At 37.0% G+C, this 22,541-nt stretch overlaps 1 protein-coding gene across 1 annotated transcript in view; it reads right to left on the reverse strand.

Annotated features, from left to right (window-relative positions):
- Positions 1 to 352: 352 nt before the first annotated feature.
- The window catches only part of LOC117373240 (inactive dipeptidyl peptidase 10), a 50,853-nt gene continuing 28,664 nt past the window's right edge, over positions 353 to 22,541 (reverse strand). The window contains exons 8-25 of the mRNA XM_033969171.2: positions 21,394 to 21,514; positions 19,235 to 19,389; positions 19,060 to 19,157; positions 17,905 to 18,028; positions 15,786 to 15,827; positions 13,662 to 13,766; positions 10,896 to 10,987; positions 9,750 to 9,797; positions 7,305 to 7,423; positions 6,193 to 6,240; positions 5,569 to 5,667; positions 5,338 to 5,404; positions 4,772 to 4,960; positions 3,753 to 3,807; positions 2,731 to 2,830; positions 2,580 to 2,638; positions 1,462 to 1,534; positions 353 to 1,371 (exon numbers count right to left, since the gene is read on the reverse strand). Coding sequence (XP_033825062.1) covers positions 1,154 to 1,371; positions 1,462 to 1,534; positions 2,580 to 2,638; positions 2,731 to 2,830; positions 3,753 to 3,807; positions 4,772 to 4,960; positions 5,338 to 5,404; positions 5,569 to 5,667; positions 6,193 to 6,240; positions 7,305 to 7,423; positions 9,750 to 9,797; positions 10,896 to 10,987; positions 13,662 to 13,766; positions 15,786 to 15,827; positions 17,905 to 18,028; positions 19,060 to 19,157; positions 19,235 to 19,389; positions 21,394 to 21,514 — 1,812 coding nt within the window. The 3' untranslated portion in view covers positions 353 to 1,153. The remainder of the gene's footprint in view (positions 1,372 to 1,461; positions 1,535 to 2,579; positions 2,639 to 2,730; positions 2,831 to 3,752; positions 3,808 to 4,771; positions 4,961 to 5,337; positions 5,405 to 5,568; positions 5,668 to 6,192; positions 6,241 to 7,304; positions 7,424 to 9,749; positions 9,798 to 10,895; positions 10,988 to 13,661; positions 13,767 to 15,785; positions 15,828 to 17,904; positions 18,029 to 19,059; positions 19,158 to 19,234; positions 19,390 to 21,393; positions 21,515 to 22,541) is intronic.

Here is a 22,541-nt window from a genome sequence, read left to right on the forward strand (position 1 = left end):
AGTATTGTTACTTTTAACATAATGTTAATTAAAGGTAAGTGAGAGTGAAAAAATAATTCAGAATAGGCCACTGTGTTTTGATAGTTGTTTTATGCTTTACTGTTGGTGTTTGTTGATTTTATTTTAAGCAAGATTAGGCTATTGCTGCTTTAAAATACTGTTACTTAAATATAGTGTGATAAAACGGTACAAATTGCTCCACAATCATAACAGAAAATATTTTTTCAGGTAAATGTATGTCATTAATACCCACCAAGAGCAAACAAACCCCTTACAAATGACAAAAATGTGGTTAAATCTTTAGATAAAATAATTAAGATGTAACAAAGTCTTTTGCAAAACAAGAGGAACTCTTTATTATACAGGTTCTGGGAAAAATTCTGACTTAGACTCATGGCCATTTTCAAAACAGCGACATGCAGTTTCTGTACAGTCTTTTGAACAAAACTACAACGGAAATGTATTTATCAAAAGCAAACATCACCCACATACATATAAATAAAGATACAATGTAATGCATTGGTTTGTACTTCATCAGTCTGACTCTGGCAGAATACATCATTCTCATGTGGGCATTTGATGCATGTACGAGAATAAAGTGCACAAAAGTGCATTTGGCACATTTTAATACATACTTTAAATAAATAAATAATCAACTTCTGAAACAGGGGAACACACATTTTGAAGAAATGTTATAGTGACCAATTAAACAGGTGAGGTGGACTTTCAAATGCATTGGAGAGTTGCAAGTTTAATATCCTAAAAGAGCATAGCAATTTCAGTCAATAGTAAAAAGAGACAACAGGATTTTGGTGAACATAGGTTGTAAAAAATCTTCAAGTGTCTTTATTGGCAGATTTGTGCACATGTAACCCTGATGAAGGAAAGAAATATAATTCATTGTAAACTACTCCACATCATGCAGCCAATATGACATGCATGTTCTAAATGTAAACTTTTGCAGAATCAGAGGCCCATAGTTTATTTGGCCGAGGCGTTCATCACAGCAGAAATAATTGTGTGGTTCATACGTAGGAAAGCATGTTGTCTGAATATATTTATGTTTGGTCCCCAGTCCTGTGCTGTTGTGCCTGTGATGTGACCCAGAGGCCGTGCATAAGATTCACTCAGTCTAATGTTTTAAGCATAACGTTTAGTCATCTTCCTCCTCCTCTTCCTCCTCTGGCTCTGGGTAAATGCTGTGCTGCAGACAGGTGTGCAGGTAGTTCACGACTGTCCTCTGGAAGTGAACAACGCTCCGAGGATCCTTCAAGACGTGGCCCTCATCTGGGTAGAGCTGCAAAGAGTAGTTGGCCTCCACTTTCACCAAGCGACTCAGCAGCTCCGCACTGTGCTGGAAGTGGACCCTGGCTGAAATAGAGGGTACATTTTATTCTATCTATCACTATGTTTATACTACTATAATTTTCAAGAAAGCATAGCAGAACATAGCATTCTTACCATCTGCTGTTCCATGGACTATAAGAAAATTTTCATCTTTCAGTTTGTTTATCTCCCCTAACAATGAAGCCATCTGAAAACAAATACATGAGGTAGGCTATTTTTAATAAAGTAAAAAAAGGTTATAGGTATAAAACATTGCTTTAACAATTATTCAAAATATGTAAGACTAACTGATTTCTTGACTATTTTGACTATTTTCCAGTATCAGTATCTGCTATAACACAGATACCATCCATTACAAGGATGTTTCTTCTGCAGTTTTGATTTTGTTATTCAACCAAATTGAGACGATAAGACTATATGGAAGGCTCCATTTGTTACATTTTACCTTTAAATGGTTGAATTCTATATGAAAAAACTAAATGTCCAAGCACAATAAAAATAATTGTTTGACTAGTTGCTTTTGCTTATGAAGCAGGTCAGACATGGAACACACTGGCTGCTCATATACGAGAGCTCTCAACAGCATTTTCAAAGGCTTTAAAACAGTGGTTGTTTGAGGGTCAAATATGTCACCATGTATAACTAAATCACATTTCTATGTTGAGGGGTTGTTGGTTTAAATTATCTTTTAATGTCAAGTGAATTGTTCTATAATTGTATGTATAGTGAGTGCGCTGGTGTGTTGCATTTGCTTTTGTACAATTGTTGCTGCTCTTTTCCCTGTCCTATAGACTGTTTTACATCTATGAAGATGGAAATGAACCACTTTTGCTATAACTTATACATATTTACATTTTATAAATGTTCATTAATATGAACTGTCCCTTTACAAATAAACAAAATAAGAAATAAGACCAATACGTAGTATTAGTACTAATATAATGCAATGCTACATATAATGCTACATATATATATAGTAACTGTTTCACTTTTTACGATCCAAGGTGAGAGATATACAATGAAAACAGCTTTAATATCAAGATAAACATAAGCTGCAAAACAAAAAATGTTCTGAAATGCATGGGACCCTTATGTTAATTATCCATTCATATTTCAGTTTTCTCTTAAATGTTCTACTTTTACATTGCACATCTAATCAGTACTATCAGAAAAATAAATTATTTTTTTCTCAAAAATTGTGCAGCTCTAGTGTGGGAGAAGTGGACCCTTACCGAATAAGCATGCTCCTCTTTTGCAGGTAGACCCAAGTACCTCTCTGAAAAGGCTGCACCTGAAACACAGAGTGCAATTGTACACAGATCGCTGTTGCACATTACACTTCAGTATAGTAATAAAGAGTGAATGGTTCTTGTCTTTACTCACTGTAGAGTCTGAAGTCTGTGACCGGAGCGACTGCCGCAGCGCACTGAAACAGATTATCCGTGGCAGCTAACATCTTTAGAGTTAAATAACCACCAAACGCCTGGGGGTAAGACATAATGGAAAATATTTCTCAAAAGGCAAACTTTAAAGGGACTCTATGGGAGTTTTCTCGTGCAGAGCGGAAGTGTTGTTGTTTTGCCTGGAATGTTGCACAAATTACCAAAAAAAAAAACGTAGCTATTTCCACTGAGACAAGCAGCCAACCCCACCAAATATAGTATTTTTTGGAATACAGAGCTCTGAATGGAACATCAAAAATAACAAAATAGGCCATGTTTTTAGGCAGCGGTGCAAAATGCCCATAGAGATAATAGCAAAAACAGTGTAAGAAAAAGTTAACAAAAGAGCCATGAAACAACCCCATACACTACTGGGTCAGTAGTGGTAAATACATTTATTACAGTATATATTTTGAATTAACACTAAGTTTAGCATTTAGCATCTTAAAATCTCCATTTGTTTAATATAAAGCTAACTAAAAATGTTGATGATGTGTGATAATCTGAGCTCTGTAAAAATGCATGTAATTGAGAGATACGTTTATCAGTGCTATACAACTTTAGTCATTTAGCCAATTAATTGAGTGAGTTAGCTGGAGATTTGGGAATGAAAGTGAACCATGAGTTTAATCTAGCACTAGCACTTTCTGTTTAAATAGTTAAATAGTTTTTGGATTGATCCTCCTGCAGTTGTAGTATTTTGAGTGCAGTTTGGGTCAGATCATAGATACTGACAAGTTTTTACAATGCCCCCCTTTTAGCTGACTAATCGATGGGCAGGGCAGGTCTTCAGTCAACCAAGAATTTCTTTAGTTGATTACAGCCCTAAAGTTTGTACCATACGGTGGAACATTCCAGGCAAAGCAATAACATTTTCTCGAAACATGATGATGGATCCTCCCCCATTGACCTCACAACACAAACCAAAACAAACACTACTTCAACAGTATTGTGTTTGGTAACCTTTCCATAGAGGGCCATTCTGCGATCATCGATAAATGGAAGCTGCATTAGCCACCTGTCAACACAACATAAACAGGAAATTGTAGAACTATAAAAGTCTGTTCTTTGTTCTAAATATCTACAACACACTTTTATTGCTCTGAGATTGTACCGTCCTCTGCAAAGGCACCCCTGACAAACATGAGCAAGGACCGTATATAAAAAATAGTTTAGTTTCACTCTACATCGTAACAAATGTTTTTGCTTTCTACTCAACATAGTGCCCAGAGGCAAGTTCAAACCAGGGTTTTCGAGCATCAGGCCAATAATTATGATTGAAGAGTATGTAAGAGTAACATGTAAAAAAAACTTTGAAACAGGCTGGAAAAGGCACTATATAAAAATATCACAGAATCTCTCCTTTATCACAAACTTATCTGCACTCCTAAAATTTTAAGTTGGCTTTAAAGCTGAATACAACATTTCTGGAGAAGAGTCCGCCACCTGCTTCTCTCCATGGAGATGTTATTGTTTAGTCTGGAATGTTCCACAGAATGACATCTATCTCCATGGAGACCAGCAGGTGATTCCACAAAGTTAATATATAAGTCAGATTTGTGGAGTCTGCTCACATACTTTGAATTAATGTATTCATTACTATTAGCAATAAGAACACCGGTGTAAATAAAAACTAGATAAATGTAATGCCATACTGTGTAACATTTCAGGCAAAGAAATTACATTTGCATGGAGACAGGCAAGTGGTGAAACTCCCTCCAGAAAAGTTACATAGTCTACCTATAAATAAATGTATTTCTTCATAATGAACATATGCATTTTAACTTTATCTTCAGAGAGAATGTTCCGAAGTAGGGTTTTAACCTTCTACTTCAATGGAATCAAGCAGGTGACTTGCTACCTCCACAAAGTTACCCGGGTTGCTTTAACTAAAGTCAACATTTCCTTTTTGGAGTGTGAATTGCCAGATTATATCTGGGGTGCCAGTATTAGCAGAGGACAGTGTATACAACTGTACTGACTCTACTGCAGCCAGGTGGTCTTTGACTCTGAGTGATCCGATCTTGCGAGGGTCCACTGCAGTGGTCTTCTGCCCCCTGATGCTCCGGCCCTCCACCCAGGCCAAGGCCACGCTGTGCGCACTGACCAGCACCTGTGGCCACGTGACCTCAAACTCCTCTGTGACCCACGCACTCCCGGGAATGCTGTCTCTGAAGGACGAGAACGGACAGATCAGGCTGAGCAGGGCAGCCGTTTGTCTTAAAACACACTACTATGAATGGGGAAGAGAGGTAAAGCAAAAAATATTAGTGCATTTGAGAAAGGGCTGCACAATATTGGTAAAAAAAATCTTAGCAATTTTTCTGACAAAAATTGTGATTCTGATTAATGTTTAAAGAGTAGTATTCTTTTCTGCACATATGAACAACTCCAGGACCAATATACGAACTGCTAATCCATGAATCCCATGTATTTCAGTACTTGTTTGTAGAGGTCTAAAAACTATTAAAAAAAACCCCTAAAGTTTACTAGTTAAAAAAAAGACATGATATTTTAATAAATTGTTCATTTGTTCAGTGACACTTACACCATGATGAGGAGCGGGTAAAGATTGGCTTCATATCCTTGAGGTAGCGAGAGCTTTAAATGAAGAACTAGAAAAAAAACAAACATTTATTAGTAAACTTGCAGTAGTTAGTATAATTTATGAATACAATAAACATGCAAATGTGCACAAAACATTTCTGCCTGCTGAATAACACTGAAAGAAGCATATGTACATTTCAATGTTTCTTATATGTGCACATGTCTTATATACCATTGTTTTCTGTTGAGATGGTCTTGAACACAGTCTCTGGGAGGTGCTTGTCCTCCAGAGCTTTGGCCAGTGGGCTGTTATCCTCCAACAACACATATCCTATAAAAAAGAAAGACCTCTTTGTTTATGGTGTAAATATCTGTGAAATAGATTAAGAGAAAGACACAGAAAGTCTCCAGTGCATCACATGCTAAAGAAGGAGTTGAAGTACATGGTAAAATATTATATTAAATAATACTTTCATGTGGGCTGTTTTTGTATTATCAATAAAACACAAAAGCACTTTTTAAGACTACTCCCACAAAAGCAATACTTAAAACTATATACAATAAAAAATATAAATTATCAGAAATTAAATTAAAAAAAACTACTAAATAAAAAAAACTATTCTAAAGACAACAAATAAACATTCTTTCACAAAGATCAGAGAATCACTACTCTAACAGACATTTTTTACTTGGCTGTGATTGTAAAAACAAGGCAGCGGTTCCAACACTGTGAGAACAGCAGGGGGCAGTGTTTATTCACAGTACATTCTGGTCCATTCTGTCACTGTACCTCCCTCTGCAGGCTGTCATAGGAAACTACAGTTCATTATAGAAGAGACAAGGCAAAGACACTCACTGGAGGGGTCCTTGGTGTTATGAACTGTCACTCTTGGAATTCCCGGACCTGTGTGAGAAAAACAACTATGACAACAAAGTACATCTGATTAATGTATCTGAACAGTTATATATAGAGTAGGGTTGTCACGATACTAAAATGTCAAACTCAATTTCGACAGTAACGAATAGACTTGATACTTGATACTACTTTATATACCACCATAAAAAACACAATTTAGACAATAGAATGTGGTTTTCAACATTAAATCATAGTACTGTCTTTTATATTATTATGTGTCCTTATATCTGTGTAATCCCTCAGTTGTTCAGGTAGGTTCCATAGTGGTCCATGGATGTACTAGTACACATACTAGTCTATGTGTCCACCAGTAATCTGACCAGAACTGAAGAAACATCTTGGATGAGCAGCGAAATGTCTTCACTCCTACAACTTTTTGTCTAATTGACAGATTTTATATTTTTCCTTTACTACTGGTCTATGTGTCTTATACTTGTTCTGATACAGCTCAAGATCATTCTAAAGCTATTCAGGAAAGGTTTGTTTCTGTCCTGTGAATGTGACTTTTTAGTATCAATACCTGCTCAAATGAGTACTTAGTTTCAATACTAGTTTAAGTATCAAGTGGTATCTGATTTTTGCTACCTGTGACAACCATAATATAGTACACATTACTACAGTACTGATTCATGATTATTTACTTGTATTTATGTGATGTGTCTTATATATTTTCAGTGCATATATTTTCTTATACATTTTCAGTCTTATATATTTTCAGTGCATCTGTTTTTTTTATGAAATTCATTAATTTATAATCCAAGTAAATCCTCTTGTGGTAAGTCTAATGTAATATGTATGAGATATTTTGCAATTATAAAAAACTGTTTGAAAGTGAAATATTCAACTTGGTTCATAAACATCTTAAACAAAAGTACGCAAAGCAAGATGCATATTCTGGATACAAGTTATTAAAATATTACTGTGCAGATTTGGTTTTACACATATCTATATTCACAATTTTTAAGTGAGTTTCAGTCAGTTTCAATCCAAGCTCATCTTATTTTAATATTTATGTCAGTACACTTTATTGTTCTTTATTTTTAATTGCTCACCGAGGCAGTAGAGGATGAAGTGAGTGTTGTTTGGGCTGAACACGGCTTTGAAGAACTGACATCCATCGATCAGTTTACATGTGATGCACTGTCTCTGGAACACACCGTCCAACTCCACACTAAAAACAACAGTAACAACAAAGGCAATACTGTGACAAAGCAATAGCAAAAGAATCACTATATTCAGACTGTGAACAATTACAAAATGAAATGGTAAATTTGTAGTCTAAAATTTATTGTTTATTGTATTGGTTAGTAGCATTATCATGGTAAGATAAAGACATAGACTTACAAAACAATTCATTTAACCTTTGAATATACAGTATGGCACCTGTGTGGGTTGGATCTGCAATCACTGACCTAAATGTGACAGTGCACATTGTAAACAACTCCAGACTCATAAACACAACATGGCTACAGTGAGCTAGCCATAATATAATAGTTTAGTTTAGTTTAGTTTATTCATTAAAAAACTAATATACATCAACCTTAACAGGAGAGATGCATTGTGCCAGGTTGTAGCACTAGTACTAAATTCCACCTGTAGTCCCTGGGCTGATGTTATAGTCTTTACAACGACCGGACCATCATAAAAGTTATGTAACATCATTCACATCCAGTTCTCTCAGCAGCTCAAAATGATCATCCATCATCCAAAAGGATCCATCATTTCATTCACTCCAGAACATTACCCCCTCTCCAGACAAACATCAGTCCACATTAGGGACTGACGTGTGTCCATACAATGAGATTTTATATGGTTTCATCTTTCTATTATCCATAGATTAAAATAAACTACAGTACATGGTTGATTTTTTGGAGTAAATATATTTCGTTATACTTAGACATTAGGCCAAAAGACAGATTGCCGCGTTATAAAAATGTCATACTTTTTATATCAGTACAAATTAATCAGACGGCTAAGCGAAGAAGTCTTCAAACAATATTAAGTCCTGTATTGACAGTGTCTGAATAAATGTAACCATGAACTCGAGTCTGTCAGTAGAAGACAAGTGAGTATATTACGTGGAAGACATTAGGTTTTCCTGACCACACCGTCATAGTATTTTCTATTATAAATGTGTCAATTAGGTATTTTGCTCGGAGCGTATGAAACACAGCAGAAAACAAATGGCTACATTAATGTGCGTTCAGTGCTTCAAATGCAGCTTTAGTTTAGACCACAAAGAGTAAGAAAGAGAGAGGGAGAGGAGGCTGTGAGAGAGGGAGAGGGAGAAAGAGACAGAGAGAGAGAGGGGGGTGGCAGCTATGGAGGGGGGCGAGATGATGGGAGGGCTGGAGAGAGAGAGGGGGGCAGGTAGAAGGATAGAGGTGGGTAGGAGGGAGCTAGAGAGGAAGGGAAAGCAGAGAGGTTAATGGAAAGACAGAGAGAGAGAAAGTGCAAGAGAGAGAGAGAATGAAAGGGAACATAGTGAAATATGGTAGGAAGAAGGGAGAGGGAGGAGAGGGAAGCGGAGGAGGGCAGAAAGAGAGGGGAGAGGGGGTGGGAGGAAAATAGAGATGGTACAATAGAGAAAGAGAAATGGAGAAAGAGCTAGACAAGGAGGACAGGGAGAGCCAGAGAGAGGGAGCAGGAGGAGCAAGGGATGGAGAGAGAGGACAGAAAGAGAGAGGGGGAATGTGAGAGAAGAAAACAGCAAGGATAGAGTGTGACAGAAAGAAAAAGAAAGATAAAAAAGTGAGGGATGGAGAGCAAAAGAGGGCAGGAAGGGGGGTAGAAGGAGAGAGGGGGCAGGAGAGAGGAGAGAAAAAGGTGAAACCAGACAGAAAAAGAGAGAGAGGAAAGAGGGACAGCCAGAGAGAGGGAGAAGAAGGAGCAAGGGATGGAGAAAGAGGACAGAAAGAAAGAGGGGGGATGTGAGAGAAGAAAACGGCAAGGATAGAGTGAGACAGAAGGAAAAAGAAAGATGAAAAAAGTAAGGTAGAAGGAGAGAGGGGGCAGGAGAGAGGAGAGAAAAAGATGAAAAGAGACAGAAAAAGAGAGAGAGGAAAAAGGGAGTAGGGTAGAGAGGAAGAGTGACAAGAGGCAAAGAGCGAAAGAAAGACAAATGGATGGTCAGGAGAAAGGAAGTGAGGGAAAGCGTGTGAAGGAGTGAAAGAGGGATAGAGAGAGGGGTGAGGGTTGAGAGAGAATAAGAGAGACGAGTGAGAAGGAGGGAGGAACGGGGATAGAGAACGTGAGAGTGACGAGAAAGGGAGGGGGAGAAATAAAAAGTCAGGTATGGAGGGTGGGAGGAAGGGAGAGAGAAGGTAAGATAAAGAGATGAAGGGAAGGAAGGAAGAGAGAAAGAGGGGTGCCAGAGGAAAAGAGAGCAACGGAGAGGAAAGAGGGGAAGAGAGAGAGAAAGGACTGTATCTACACTGTCTGATGTCTTTTGCTTTGGTTTTGACATATGAAAGGCAAGTTGACAGCTAAATGTTTACCTGTACAGATGCCTACTCTGCCGGGACTCCTCTGTGCTCAGAAAATAACTGAAAAACAGACACAACACAACAAGTTAGTCAACATGGCAATACCTCGGGGTGCTGAGAGTTCACCGTAATTATCCAAAGCATGAATTATTTATAGGGAAGAAAGGAACAGTTTTACATATTTCAGCATTTTAATGGACCAAGGAGTGATTTGCTACTTGAGCGTGGTTCTATCGCAGGAATCGATTTTTATAATTAGATGACAATAACTGTTTAATTAATATGGTAAGGGAATACAGGCTGAGCACCGGGAATTGGTAATTGATCTAAAAATAGTGTGTTCTAGTGGCAAGGCAGGGCAAGTTTATTTGTATAGCATGATTCATACACAAAGTAAATCCAAGTGCTTTACAAAATAAGAACATTAAACATTAAAATAACAAAACAAATGAAAACATAAACATGATTATCATAAAATTAACATTAAAAGAGCGTGGAATAAAAACCTTTCAGTCATGTCGTGCTGCAGATTGAGCAGAAGTCAATTTATTTTAAAAGGGTTATAGAAAAATAAAGATGAGGGACAGTGAAAGACAGTAACAAAACAGATTTATTAGTATTAGTGGACTGACTGGATTCTACAGTATTGTGATATGGATGGAGGACACAGTATATTATATATTATGCTTATGTTATGACATTTACATGCTAGCCTCCACAGTATATAGGGTTCCACACTCGCTTGTCCAACTTTGGCTGCAGTTTTTAAGGAGTGGTAGAAAGATACTGGAGCGTGACTGGTCTTGCATTCTTTTACATAAATAGTTTAGTCTATTCTAAGCCTTATTTTTTATTGAACAACTGAACTATTGTAACTATATACTTCCCTTTGTGGATCTAGCTTTAAAATCACTTACCTCTAACCTTATATACATAGAAACAACTTGTTGAAGGGTGACTGGTCTATTTTATTACTATTTTCCCCTAACCGTATATAAATAGAGATATAAGCTATTGCGTCTAACAGATGGATTTTGCTTTAAAAATGACATCTTTTAAATTCTAGCCGCCACTGTATTGTTTCCTGACTCGCTTGTCCAATCTTGGGTGCTGTTTTCTGAGTTGATGGTGCTGGAGGGTGACTGGTCTTTCACGTACATTTTTGCAGCCTTCTCGTCCAGGGCACACAGTGAGGTGACATCCCAGTTTCCCGATGTCAGAAAGCGTGGAGGTACAGTCGGGGTGGCAGGCTGAGTAACAGAGAAAAAACATTAGAGTCAAGGCAGGCTCTGAATAAAAACAAGGAATATGGAAAGTGTGTGAGAGAGGACAGCGAATAGAATAGTAACCAGGAAATTATGCTACCCAAGAAATCTCCTTTTGCAATATTAGGCTGTCTTCATACTTCTACTGGTTTAATCCTGATGTAGACTTGGTTTAGTCCCAGTTTAGTTCCAATTTTGATGATGACGATGATGAAAGATTTGAATTACCTGCATTGTTTATATTACACTATGACCCCTCCCCCCAAGGACTACAGATAGAAATGAGCTGTTGATGTACTGTCTGGTATCTCTGCACTTATGCTTAATTAATATCAGGTGCAATTCAAATGTCTGCACTCTATAGCTCCTCTTCATTTGAGGGACTTATGAATTGTGCTATACAAATAAACTTGTCTTGCCTTATCTTACTGTTGCCCTGCTGTGTCCAAAGCCATGCTCAAGATCAGAGGTGACAGAGCCTTTTCTGTGGCAGCGCCCAGACTATTGAACAGCCTCCCTCTGCCTGTCAGATCCTCTTAGTCGGTTTAAGACTAGACTGAAAACTCACCACTTCTCCCTGGCTTTAATACTAGGTAAACATGATACCTTGGTGTTTTATTGTCCTTTTCCTGTATATGGTATTATCTGTATATTTGTTTTTTGTTGACTTTCATGTGAAACACTTTGGTCAGCTGAAGCTGTTTTAAATATGCTATAAATAAACTTGAATTCAACTGAATGTAATTGTATATTGTTCCGATAAATAAATGGTGGTGGATACCTTTGCCACCACTCCATATTATTTTCTTTATTCATATGATATTTCATATTTTCATTAAGTCGCATTAATTACACAATGCATAGATTAACTTAATTCCTTTATTTAGACATGTATTTTCTAATTTGGGTGCACACATTTTAGTTACATCTGTCTGAATAAGTTTACTTACATTTGTTTCTTTCGAGTTGCCAGACAAAAGACCCAGGCAAGAGGAGAGAGGCCCTTTTGAGGAGAGCCAACCTGAAAGACTGCTAATTTAGTTTGCTTAGTTTGGTTAAAGTTACTTTATTAATCACTGTTATTATTTTCTGTATAGTTATAATTATTTGTGTTATTGCTACATTGCCTAAGTTAGTAGTTAAGTTTATCTTTAGTGTAATACCTCTCTCTTGTATTTATTTTGGGTTAGTCCTCTTGTATTTAAACACCTCTGTTATTTTGTCTGGTTGGGTTAGTTTTGTTTATGTTTTATTTAAGGGCCCAACTTTTTTATTAAATATTATCTGAACCATTTTTGAGCCTTTTCTATTTACTTTTTAAAATTTAAATTAACTTATTTTTACACCCTGCCTTTCTGTTGGGTCCATTACATGAAAAAAATCAAATTAAAAAATTATAAAATATAAATATAAATTAATGTGGTGTTTGTACAAGTGTAAACACAGCCAGAGTAACCTTGTTTTAAGGGTGATTAGGGTGGGGAAAACATTGAAAAGATGAAATAGATAACATATTTTGAAATAACAACCAAACAATGCAAATTAATTGTGGCAGTGAGCAAGAAAGTTAATGTAATGTGATCATGCAATCTAGAGTCTGACAAACTTGTTGCAGAAGCTTGGTTAAAACATGAACAATATGAATCACCACTGCAGCCATGTGAAAAAAAATCTGTTACTAATTTCATTTAGTGTATTTTAAAATGTGACTTTTATGGTGGAGGGTCTGCCACCTGCTTATCTCCATGGAAATGCTATCGCTGTGCCTAGAATGTTCCACAGTGGCATTAAACTTATCTGTCTCCATGGAGATAGAGATAGATACAGTTAATGCCACTGGGCCATAACCAGGGCTAGTTATGGGTAAGGTCTTTGGAGAAGAGAGACAGATCAAATAAGAAAGCAATCAATCTATTATTTTACCTGTAAATGAACAAATGCATGATAAATATGTTTAATTTCATACTATCAAATAGTCCAGACAAACAATTGGCAGACAACCCACCAGAAAAGTTACACAGTGCACCTTTAATTGACAAAAAGAAGAATGAGAGAAAATAATCCAATATAATTCACCCTGGAGCCTGATTAATATATGGTGACAATATGAGATACAGAATAAGTGGTTTTATTTATTTTTAATTTGAAGTTGGAAGTTGGCCAGAGAGAATCTTTAAGCAGCATTCATTTCTATTATTCATAAGATGTTGAATACACTTGCATCTTAAATGCCAATTCTGTAAAAAAGAAATGCAAATGTGACAGTGCTGGAAAAGTGGCATATTTTTTGTAAAATTTTAGATAAATAAAAGTGCTGTAATGTGATGTCCTGAAGTCCCTCTCTCAGATGGGGACAAAACTAAGCTAATTTTGCTGTATCAATATGTTATTTGTCAGAAATATGCAAAAGGGAAATCCATAATTGTTGAACCTGTACATTTTACTGGTTCCCAATCTGAGTTAAACACTGCAGGTCTTTAAAAAGGGATTTAGTTTCTTGTTATATGCATAATTTTGAGGAATTTTGATCAGTCAAATGATAGATAAGGTGCGGGTGGTAGATAGGTAAGTTTAATGCCCTACTGTGGAACATTCCAGACATTTTTCACATTTTGTCTAGAAATTATTTTAAAAATCGAATTCAATTTTTCACCCTGACCTGAGCAGAGAGATTGGCGATGTGATGAAACTCCCCGCTGGCTCCTTGTTTGGCTGGAAGGATGGTATAAAAAACAGGACCCTCAGAGGAGAACAACGGCAAATCCTGCAGCCAGACGCACAAAAAAAGCCAACATCAAAACACCAGACAACACTGCCAGTCACCAAAACTGCACCCAGGAACAAGACTTAAAACCACCTTAATCCACGATATGTCTCTTGATTTGAGTAGTTTCAGCTAGGCCTGCCACGCTAACAAAATTTGAAGTGTGATAAAAATCCTGATAAAAATACAGACAATAAGGATAGCCCTAAAGCAGGATTATCCCAAAAAAAACTACTCTAAATGAGCAGCATTGTTAAAAAATATGAAATGCAATAAATTAATAGCAGAATGAAACACTTTTGTAGTTAGTTTGCATCGACAGTAAGAAATAGAAGTCATTTATTCAACCCTCTATATCTTATTATTGTAGTACAGAAAAATAACAAAACACTGGTACAAAGAAAGAGTACCACGATAAATACTGATTCCCAAAAACGACTGTTCCATCTTTCATACAGTGAATTAGAAGTTGATATAGTAATTATTGTGACAGGCCAAGTTTCAACTAGTGTAGATTTCAGGATTGGATTTCAAGAAATTCTGGTTCGTCTACAAACATACCTGGTGCAACATTCAATAGATTAAAAGGCAAGCCCTCAGAATAATTAAGATAACGTAACTATGTATTATACAGAGAAGTACTTGTAAACGGAATCTTCATAAGTGAAAACCTTATTAAACTGTCCAGTCACTCTGCAAACACCAGATAACTCACTCTATGCTTTCTCCTTTCTGCTGTAGTCCATAAAAATCCTTAGAATCCTAATAAAATAATAAGGTTTAATAATAAAAAATGACCAGCAGCCCTAGTAGATTTATTTTCATTTTAGGTGTGCAATATTTCGTAGTTGCTGATGGATTAAAAGAATTGCATAGGCTGAGAATATGCAAATTTCTTAAATCAGAGATCTTCTCCTTAAATAAGACAAACTATCTTCAAACAAGAAAATTTATCTTCAATAACTAAGCAAATACAATCTATGCGTAACTACTCATACTTATAATTACTTATAATTGAATAATAATGTATCAACTGGTATAGTGCTTTTTTGGAAACTCCTTGTTGTTTTATACTGCATTCTTCATTCAAAAGGTGGTAAATTGTAGCCACAGCTGCTCTAGAGTGATTGACACATGAGGTTGCCAATCTTTACCATTGCCTCTACGACCACTCAAGCATAATCAAGGTGATTCAATTTCTTTGATCACTAATTAGTAAACATTGAGGAGGGGCAAGAAAGAGTCTAATTTGAACTCTAATCAGGTGTCAAGTAAGTTTAACTATAGACTATTGTAACCATTTTGCTGTTAGTGAAAATTTGATTTATTTCAATAGAAAATATCACAATAATCGATAGTATGGAAACTTCTTTATGCTACCGACACAATAACACTAAAACGGAATAATCTCACCTTTTCTAAAAGTGCAATATTGTTACTTTTATATTACTCAACACTCAACAGCTCACATCTTGTGATAATAGAGGTATGATAGATACAAAAGAAATAACTATTAAGCCCCAAAATATGAATGCTAAGTTGATATGGTATAAACTGATACTTTGCAGCGACATCACATTGGGGGAACTAAATGGAGTGTTCAGCAGTTACCATGGTCACACAATACACACAAAGCAAACACAGTCTGTTAAGATTTAAGATCAAGATTAAGATCTGAAAACAAAAGAAAAAATGGGTTTAAACAACACATATTTGTGAGTCTGTGATCAATATGAATATTAATGGTGTTGTTTATGTGTTTGATTTTCAACAAAAAAGGTGAGACCATTGTCTAACGCTAGCTTGCTTGTGACTGTAATGTTAATGGAACAAATCAGGTCACCTGTTGTAGTTCCAGCTAGATCAGTTCTTTATGGTCAGATTAAGTCTAATTTAAGTAACAGATCTTTAGACAAAGCAGTGCCTCCAGTCAGCATCACACCCCCAGGCAATGTTGATAACCAGCTGCAAAGTATCAGCTGTGACAGGCCTAGTACTAAGTAACATAAGGACACATACCTGCCGTTGGTTTTGCATTATATCCATAGTCATTTTGTGTTTCTGTAGAGAGATAGAATAAACACGCATTAGTCGAGCCCTGAATTCAACACAGCATCTGCAGCACTGTGTAAACAAAGCTCTTCTTTCTTATTAATTATTCAAAACAGCCTCAACAGATAACTGGAGCTAAGAAAAAGAAAATGTTCTACTTTTGAAATGTGGAACAAATCCTGGGATATATATAACTGTCTTAAAATTTGTCTCGCGCATCAAATGGCCTTAAATATAAACCCAGGAGATTTGAAGGTTTAAAAAAAATCAATCGTAACTCGCAATGTGGAATAAAATTTATTTCATTTAATGCTTTTACTTTAGTAGAGACTTTTGAGATTTTGAAACCTGTCAATAAAGATTTTAAGATGAAAAGAAATTAATCCTGTCTACTCCCCATATTTGTATTATAGATTTGAAGATAAGTTGAAGGTAAGTTTGTGACCCAAGATATGGCTGCTTTTTGCTTTGCTTATTTTCAAACTTTTTAATATAAAAAAACAGAACTAGTTCATAAACGGTTTGCAGTGATCCAAAGTTATTCCTCACTTCACCTTATACATTTCGGATATCCTAATTATTCGCCGCAATGAGTTTGTAAGTGCTTTTCACAACTTTCAGAGACCAGAGGAGATTTTTGCTGTTATAGTAAAGTTAACAAAAACTAGCATGTTAACGCGTGCTTCCTGATTATCGCACAGTAAATCCCTTCAGGCAGACAGAACACAGCTGACATGCTTTGACCCTAAGAGTTACATATACAGTAAATCTGTACCGGGGCAAGACTCATTTCACTGAAATAAATAGAAAAATAAATCGGGTACAGTGCCTCTTGACTTTACACATCTCATATCCATGTTGAACGTTTGGCGGGTACAGAACTCATTGACGAAAGAATGGTGAATAATCAATTTGTGTGTAAGATGTGAAATTAATTGGATACATGCATAAAATGGTTTGCCAAGTAATACATCAAAATTGACTGGAAAACCTATTGGGAACTGAGGAGGAGAGGCGGAGAGCTCTTTCATGCTTGTGAGACACAGTGTAGAAAATCAATCTCAATTTGCAATACAGAAAAAAAAGAGCCGATTTCCCTAAATGCCTTTACAAATTTAACTGGGATTAGACTTGCCCAGGGAGGTCCCAGAGGTTGGGGTCTCTGTATTTGTCTGTTTACTGGGAATTGTAATGACCAAACCAGAACTAAACCAGGTCTAAAACCACATTAAGGTCAGTCTGAATGAGAACTAAACCACAAAAAAACAAGAACTATTTTAAGCCAATAACAAGGCCTATACCAGGACTAAAGGTCCTTTTACACTTGGTTTGGTCCTTGTTTGAGCTCTGTTTAGTTCTGGTGAAGATTTTGTCTGGTCCAGTTCTAGTCCTGATCTACACAAGATTAAGGTTGTTTTTACACATGTTAGTGGACTCTGTGGAGCGACCCCAGTGCGCACTAGATTCAGTTCTGTTTACTTTACTTTGGGTCAGTCAAAAATGTTAAAACCAGCCTTAATTGAACCAGGATCCTATTATGCAAAATTGACTCTTGTGAGCTTTTCACCATGTTAGAATGTTGTTACCTCCCAAAAAACAGAACCTGGAGTTGTGTTTTGTTTCATTTACACATGTTTGAGTAACACTTTATTATTAGTCTGTTACATCTCCAAAGCTCAAAATGCTCTGTTCCACCTTGTGATGCCATGAAGCAGTATTTTTTCAAGTTAACAGCTACATTTAGTTCAGTAGGACCGATTGGAAATTCCAGGGCTTAAAGTATCCAAATGATTCTAGTCAAGGTGTAAGGATTTTAAAAAGCAGTGGAGCACTTACAACAGTGTTTTCTGTCTGAGAGAGGAACTCAGCCTCAAAATGCAGGGTTTGAGTGTCAATGAAACAAGACATAACTCTGACTATGTTTTCGATGAGGAAATAACATTATAACATAGATCAGAAAACATGAGGAGGCGAACTCCACCACTAGAAAGTGATTCTTTAAGTTCTAGATTTTGTCTTTAGGACTAAACCATGGCCAAACCAGGTTGAATATTATAATCCATAGTCTTATATTGCACTATCTCACCTCTGAACAGGCTCCAGTGGTGGCCTCACACACGCACAGCACTGATTGGTTCTGAGCTCGGTTTAACCATCGGACGGCCAGACGCGTGCTGCTGATCCACGTTACCATGGAGATGTAACTGTCCCTGAAGAGCCAAAGCCGAGAATAGTGTAGTCACTATACTCAAATTTCAAATTTGATTTAAATACTACAGAAAAGGCTTGATACTCTTTTTTATACAATACACTAGTCATTTTCAACAAAATAGTAGCTTCTTTAATTATTATCACATACTAGTTCTGATATAGTTGAAGACCACTGACAACAACTGTTCTGAAAGATAAAAAATTGTGCTATTAATGGGATTGTTTCAGCATTGATACTTGTTGAAATGAATATCTTGTTTTGATACTGGTTTTAGTACGCATTATATCTTGCAATACACAATACAGGAGGGTTAGACATGTGTCTGATTGCACTGGACATCATGAGTCTAAAGAGTGGAGAGTTCACTGCAAAAAAGGCACATTGTTACTAAGAATCATTAGGGATGTTAAGCTCAAGCCTACAGCTTGGCACACGTTTTGAGTTCGAGAAGAAGGTTTTGAGAGAGTGTTTTGAAGCACTACTTCAGATCACATGACCTCAACAGATGAAGCCTCGTTGTGTCAATCATATGAATCATCAATCAATCATCATTCAATCATATGAAGTTCTGACAAGCAGCCAACAGATAATACTATTCTCTATTACAGTTAGTGTTTCGAAACAGTGTTTCAGTCCGGGAGAGAAGTTTCAAATTCATTGATTTATGAGGTTTCACACTTTCCATCACTGAGAATCATGGGAAACCAACTGCCTGACACTAACCCAGACACTTGATTCTCTCTCATAATGCGTTTTCAAGAGTGATAAAAAAGCTTGAAGTAGGAGGAGATTGGAAAACTTTAAGAATCAACTACATGAGACTAACCCAAAAGGTGCTAACAGTTCAACAAAAACATGTTCCTGACTCATGGTTCAAAATCAGGCACAGATCCTTTAAGTAGTAAACAAGCTGCCAATTTGACCACTTAGTAGCACAACTCAAATCAATATTAAAATGATTAATTCAAGCAATTTTAACTCTAGCAGATCTTTATACTTTTACAGTGTAGTTTTTCCAAAGTTAGTTACCTGGATTTGAGTGAGTCCGGTGCTAACATCTCCAGGGTATGTGCTGGACCGTATAGATTGACTACAAACAGACTTACAGATGGGATGTTTGAACCGGCCTGACAGCAAAAGTGAAGCAAAAAGATATCAAGTACTATCTCATGTCAGAAACACATCTTCTTAAATCAGTTTCTACCTTTGGGTAAGGAAAGAAGATGTTGGACGGGTAAAGGCTGCCTAAAAAGTGTGGAATTTCCATGGCAGGTGTGGCAGAGTTGTTGATGGTGAGGTAGGCCAGTCGAGCACCATCTTCAGACCACCAATGGGCAACATATGTCAGAAGAATCTCCTCTGTTTAAGAAAGACAGCAACACAACAAATGATCTATGTTTCAAGAAGTAGAGACTGAAAGCTAGGACCTGTAAGTTTATTTGTTTTTTTCCATAGTAGACCACCCCTCCCTCAAATGAGCTGTGTTCAGACTCACCTGTGCTCTCTGGTCTTCCTCTGTCAGGCCAAAGCTGGCACACTATCCTGCTGCAGTAACGTAGATAGCATCTAGTGGTGTTGTGTGAGAATACAACAGGGCCATGTCGGCCCATTTAATTACAGATGGTAGCTTTGAAGTGCATATGACTACAAATAGTGCAATTCTATTATAAACTTTGACCTACTTTTTCCTAGTAAGACAATTTTGCTGAATATATTGTTTAACTTCCTGATTGGACATGAAGAGAAAATATGACAAAAGTATAGGTACCGGTAATTACAAAAAATGAATTGTCTAATCCCTTGGGCTTACACATTGGTGGTGGAGAAGATGAGGAGATGGAGAAGCTGAGGAGGTTGATGGTTCTGCTGCTGTGGTGGAGGTGGGATGGAGCACAGCTGAAATGGCAGAATGAAGGACAGAGAGAGTGCATTTATATGAATGGCTTGAGAGGTGAGTGTACTGCTGAGAGGTAAATGTAACAAGTTATTAGTAGAGGATAGTGACAGACAGGTGAAAGATTATGGGATCAATGATCCAATACTTCTATTCAATCTAGTGAAGATAAGAAAGTAGAAAAATATGCACAGCAGTAACAAAGAAATTTAGTCATAAGTTTTATAACCATGAGTCATAAATATTGTAACGTATTATCTTGCAACTTTGCAATATCACAAAAAAGAAACTTTTAGTCCTGGTTAAATTTAGATTCTTTTATTTCCTTTCGGCTCTCTGCAAAGCTCCCATTTTCCCTTATTCTCTGCAGACTGTTCTCTCAAATAAAACTATATAGAATTACGCATCACATACAAATCTGATTTTTATAAATATTGTATTTGTGTATTGTTTTTATATTGTCCCATATCCACGTAATTTCTCACACAAATCAATAAAGTTCTAACTCTACAATATCCTCTTTGGTATTTGTCATAACAAGTACTTAGGTATGCAATTTCTCTGGTAGAAGGTCTCCATGGAAATGTTGCTTTGCCTGTAAAGTTCCACAGTATAGCATTAACTTTTCTATTACCATAAGGCAGCACTAGGCCAAGTTACAGGCCAGATCTGTGAAGAAAGGCGAAACTGCTCACAGAAATAATGGTCACATTATTAATGTGTAAATGGTCACATTTTTCTATAGTGCTTTTCCACCTTCAAGGCACTCAAAGCGCTTTACAACAAGGAACCACTCACCCATTCACACACACATTCATACTCCAGTGTACGCAGACACTGAGGGCGAGATGGGTTAAGTGTCTTGCCCAAGGACACAACGACAGCATTCATCTGTGTGAGCTAGAATCGCACCGCCAACCTATGGATCAGTGGATCTGACCGCTGAACCAATGATGTTTATGTCGAGAGCGGGATTTGAACCGCCAACCTTCGGATCAGTGGACAAACACTCTACCAACTGAGCCCTATAATAATGCATGTTTTTAGTTTTGAAAAACAAAAAAACTAAAAAAAAACCCCAACAACTGTCATTTAAAATCCACTATTGATGAATTAAGTGCCATACTATGTAATATTTCAGGCAAAACATATCACCGAGACTTGCAGGTTGCGAACCCCCACCAGAAATTTAGATGGTGCATCTTTGAAGCTACCATTTGTAATTAGACTAGCCAACCTGCCTCTATTGTGTTCTCACGTAACACCACTAGATGCTGTCTATATTAGTGCTGTCAGATAGAGTGTTGGCTTTGGCCTGACAGAAAAAGACTAGAGAGCCCAAGTGAGTCTGAACAAAGGCCAAGGGAGGGGAGCGAGGAAGAGGCTTCACATCTGTCATCTACTGGTAAAAAAATAATAACGTATTTTTTCCACATCTCCACGTATGCACTTGCTGGTTCTGCTCTTACCCTCGTAGGTCCAGTCTGAGATGCCATTGACCACACGCTCCTCTGGCTCTGTGGCGGTGAGGCGCAGGGCTCTGGCAGTGGCACTCTGTTTGTAGTAGATATCTCCCTCAAACACATAGGCCTGGCAGAGACACAGACAGGGGTAAATCCATTATCAAACATGGGACATTTACAGGCTGCCATTGGCTGCCTGTGTGAACACGGGCTGGACTCCAAGTGTGAATGAATCAGTGGCCAACGCACTAAAGTTAGAGCCAGTACATCTCTCTCCTGCCAATATGGAAGTCACTGTGTCAAATTTATTGTAAGAAGATCAGTAAAAACATGGAGGGTCTGCCACCTGCTTGTCCCCATGAAAATGTTATTGCCTTAGCTATTCACCTTATTATTCAGGTTGTATTATTTTGCACAGGGCCGCAGATCTTGACAGCAAATAAGTTATATGCGGACTACAAAGCTGTTTTAAAGCCTCCCAGAGAATTGGTGCGTTGTTGAACAATAAAGTTCCACAGTATGACATGATGTGACCTGGCCAAGTTAAAGGTCAGTGGAAAGGCATGCCCACTTGTAATTGAATCAATGTAAGATGTGGCATTCTGTGGAACATTCCAGGGGAAACCATAACCATTTGGCAGATGCTTCGTTAGAAATGTTACCTGGTTCACCTTTAAAACCAAACATTGTGTAAAATATTATACATTTTGCTTCAAAGGCTCAAAGGCTCTGTGCTACATAAGTTACTTGTATTGGGGCTGCAAGATTTATTTCCAGTAGTATTGAAATCAAAATTGCAATTTTAATGGAAAACTTAGCTAATCCCTAAGGCTGCATTTTCTTTTTTTTTTTTAATTATGTGGCCTTGGTGTTTATAACCCTATTTAGAACCCCCAAAACAGCTATAATGTGCACTGTGAACTGAATCTTGATTGGAAAAAATACATAGCAAGAGCAGTATAGATTACATTTACATTTAAACCAGATATTGTTGCCTCTACATTTGTGATCATTATTTTGCAAAAGCAAAAGTGCTTATGGTTATTATTGTCTTCACAATTCACAATTCAAGGGCCTGTACCTGATTTCAGTTTGTTCTAGTCAAGATTAATTCTCTTTACATCATGCATTGTATGGTAAAAGCTGTAAAATAA

Source organism: Periophthalmus magnuspinnatus, chromosome 7 (assembly GCF_009829125.3).
Source record: "Periophthalmus magnuspinnatus isolate fPerMag1 chromosome 7, fPerMag1.2.pri, whole genome shotgun sequence".
Lineage (NCBI taxonomy): Eukaryota > Metazoa > Chordata > Actinopteri > Gobiiformes > Gobiidae > Periophthalmus > Periophthalmus magnuspinnatus.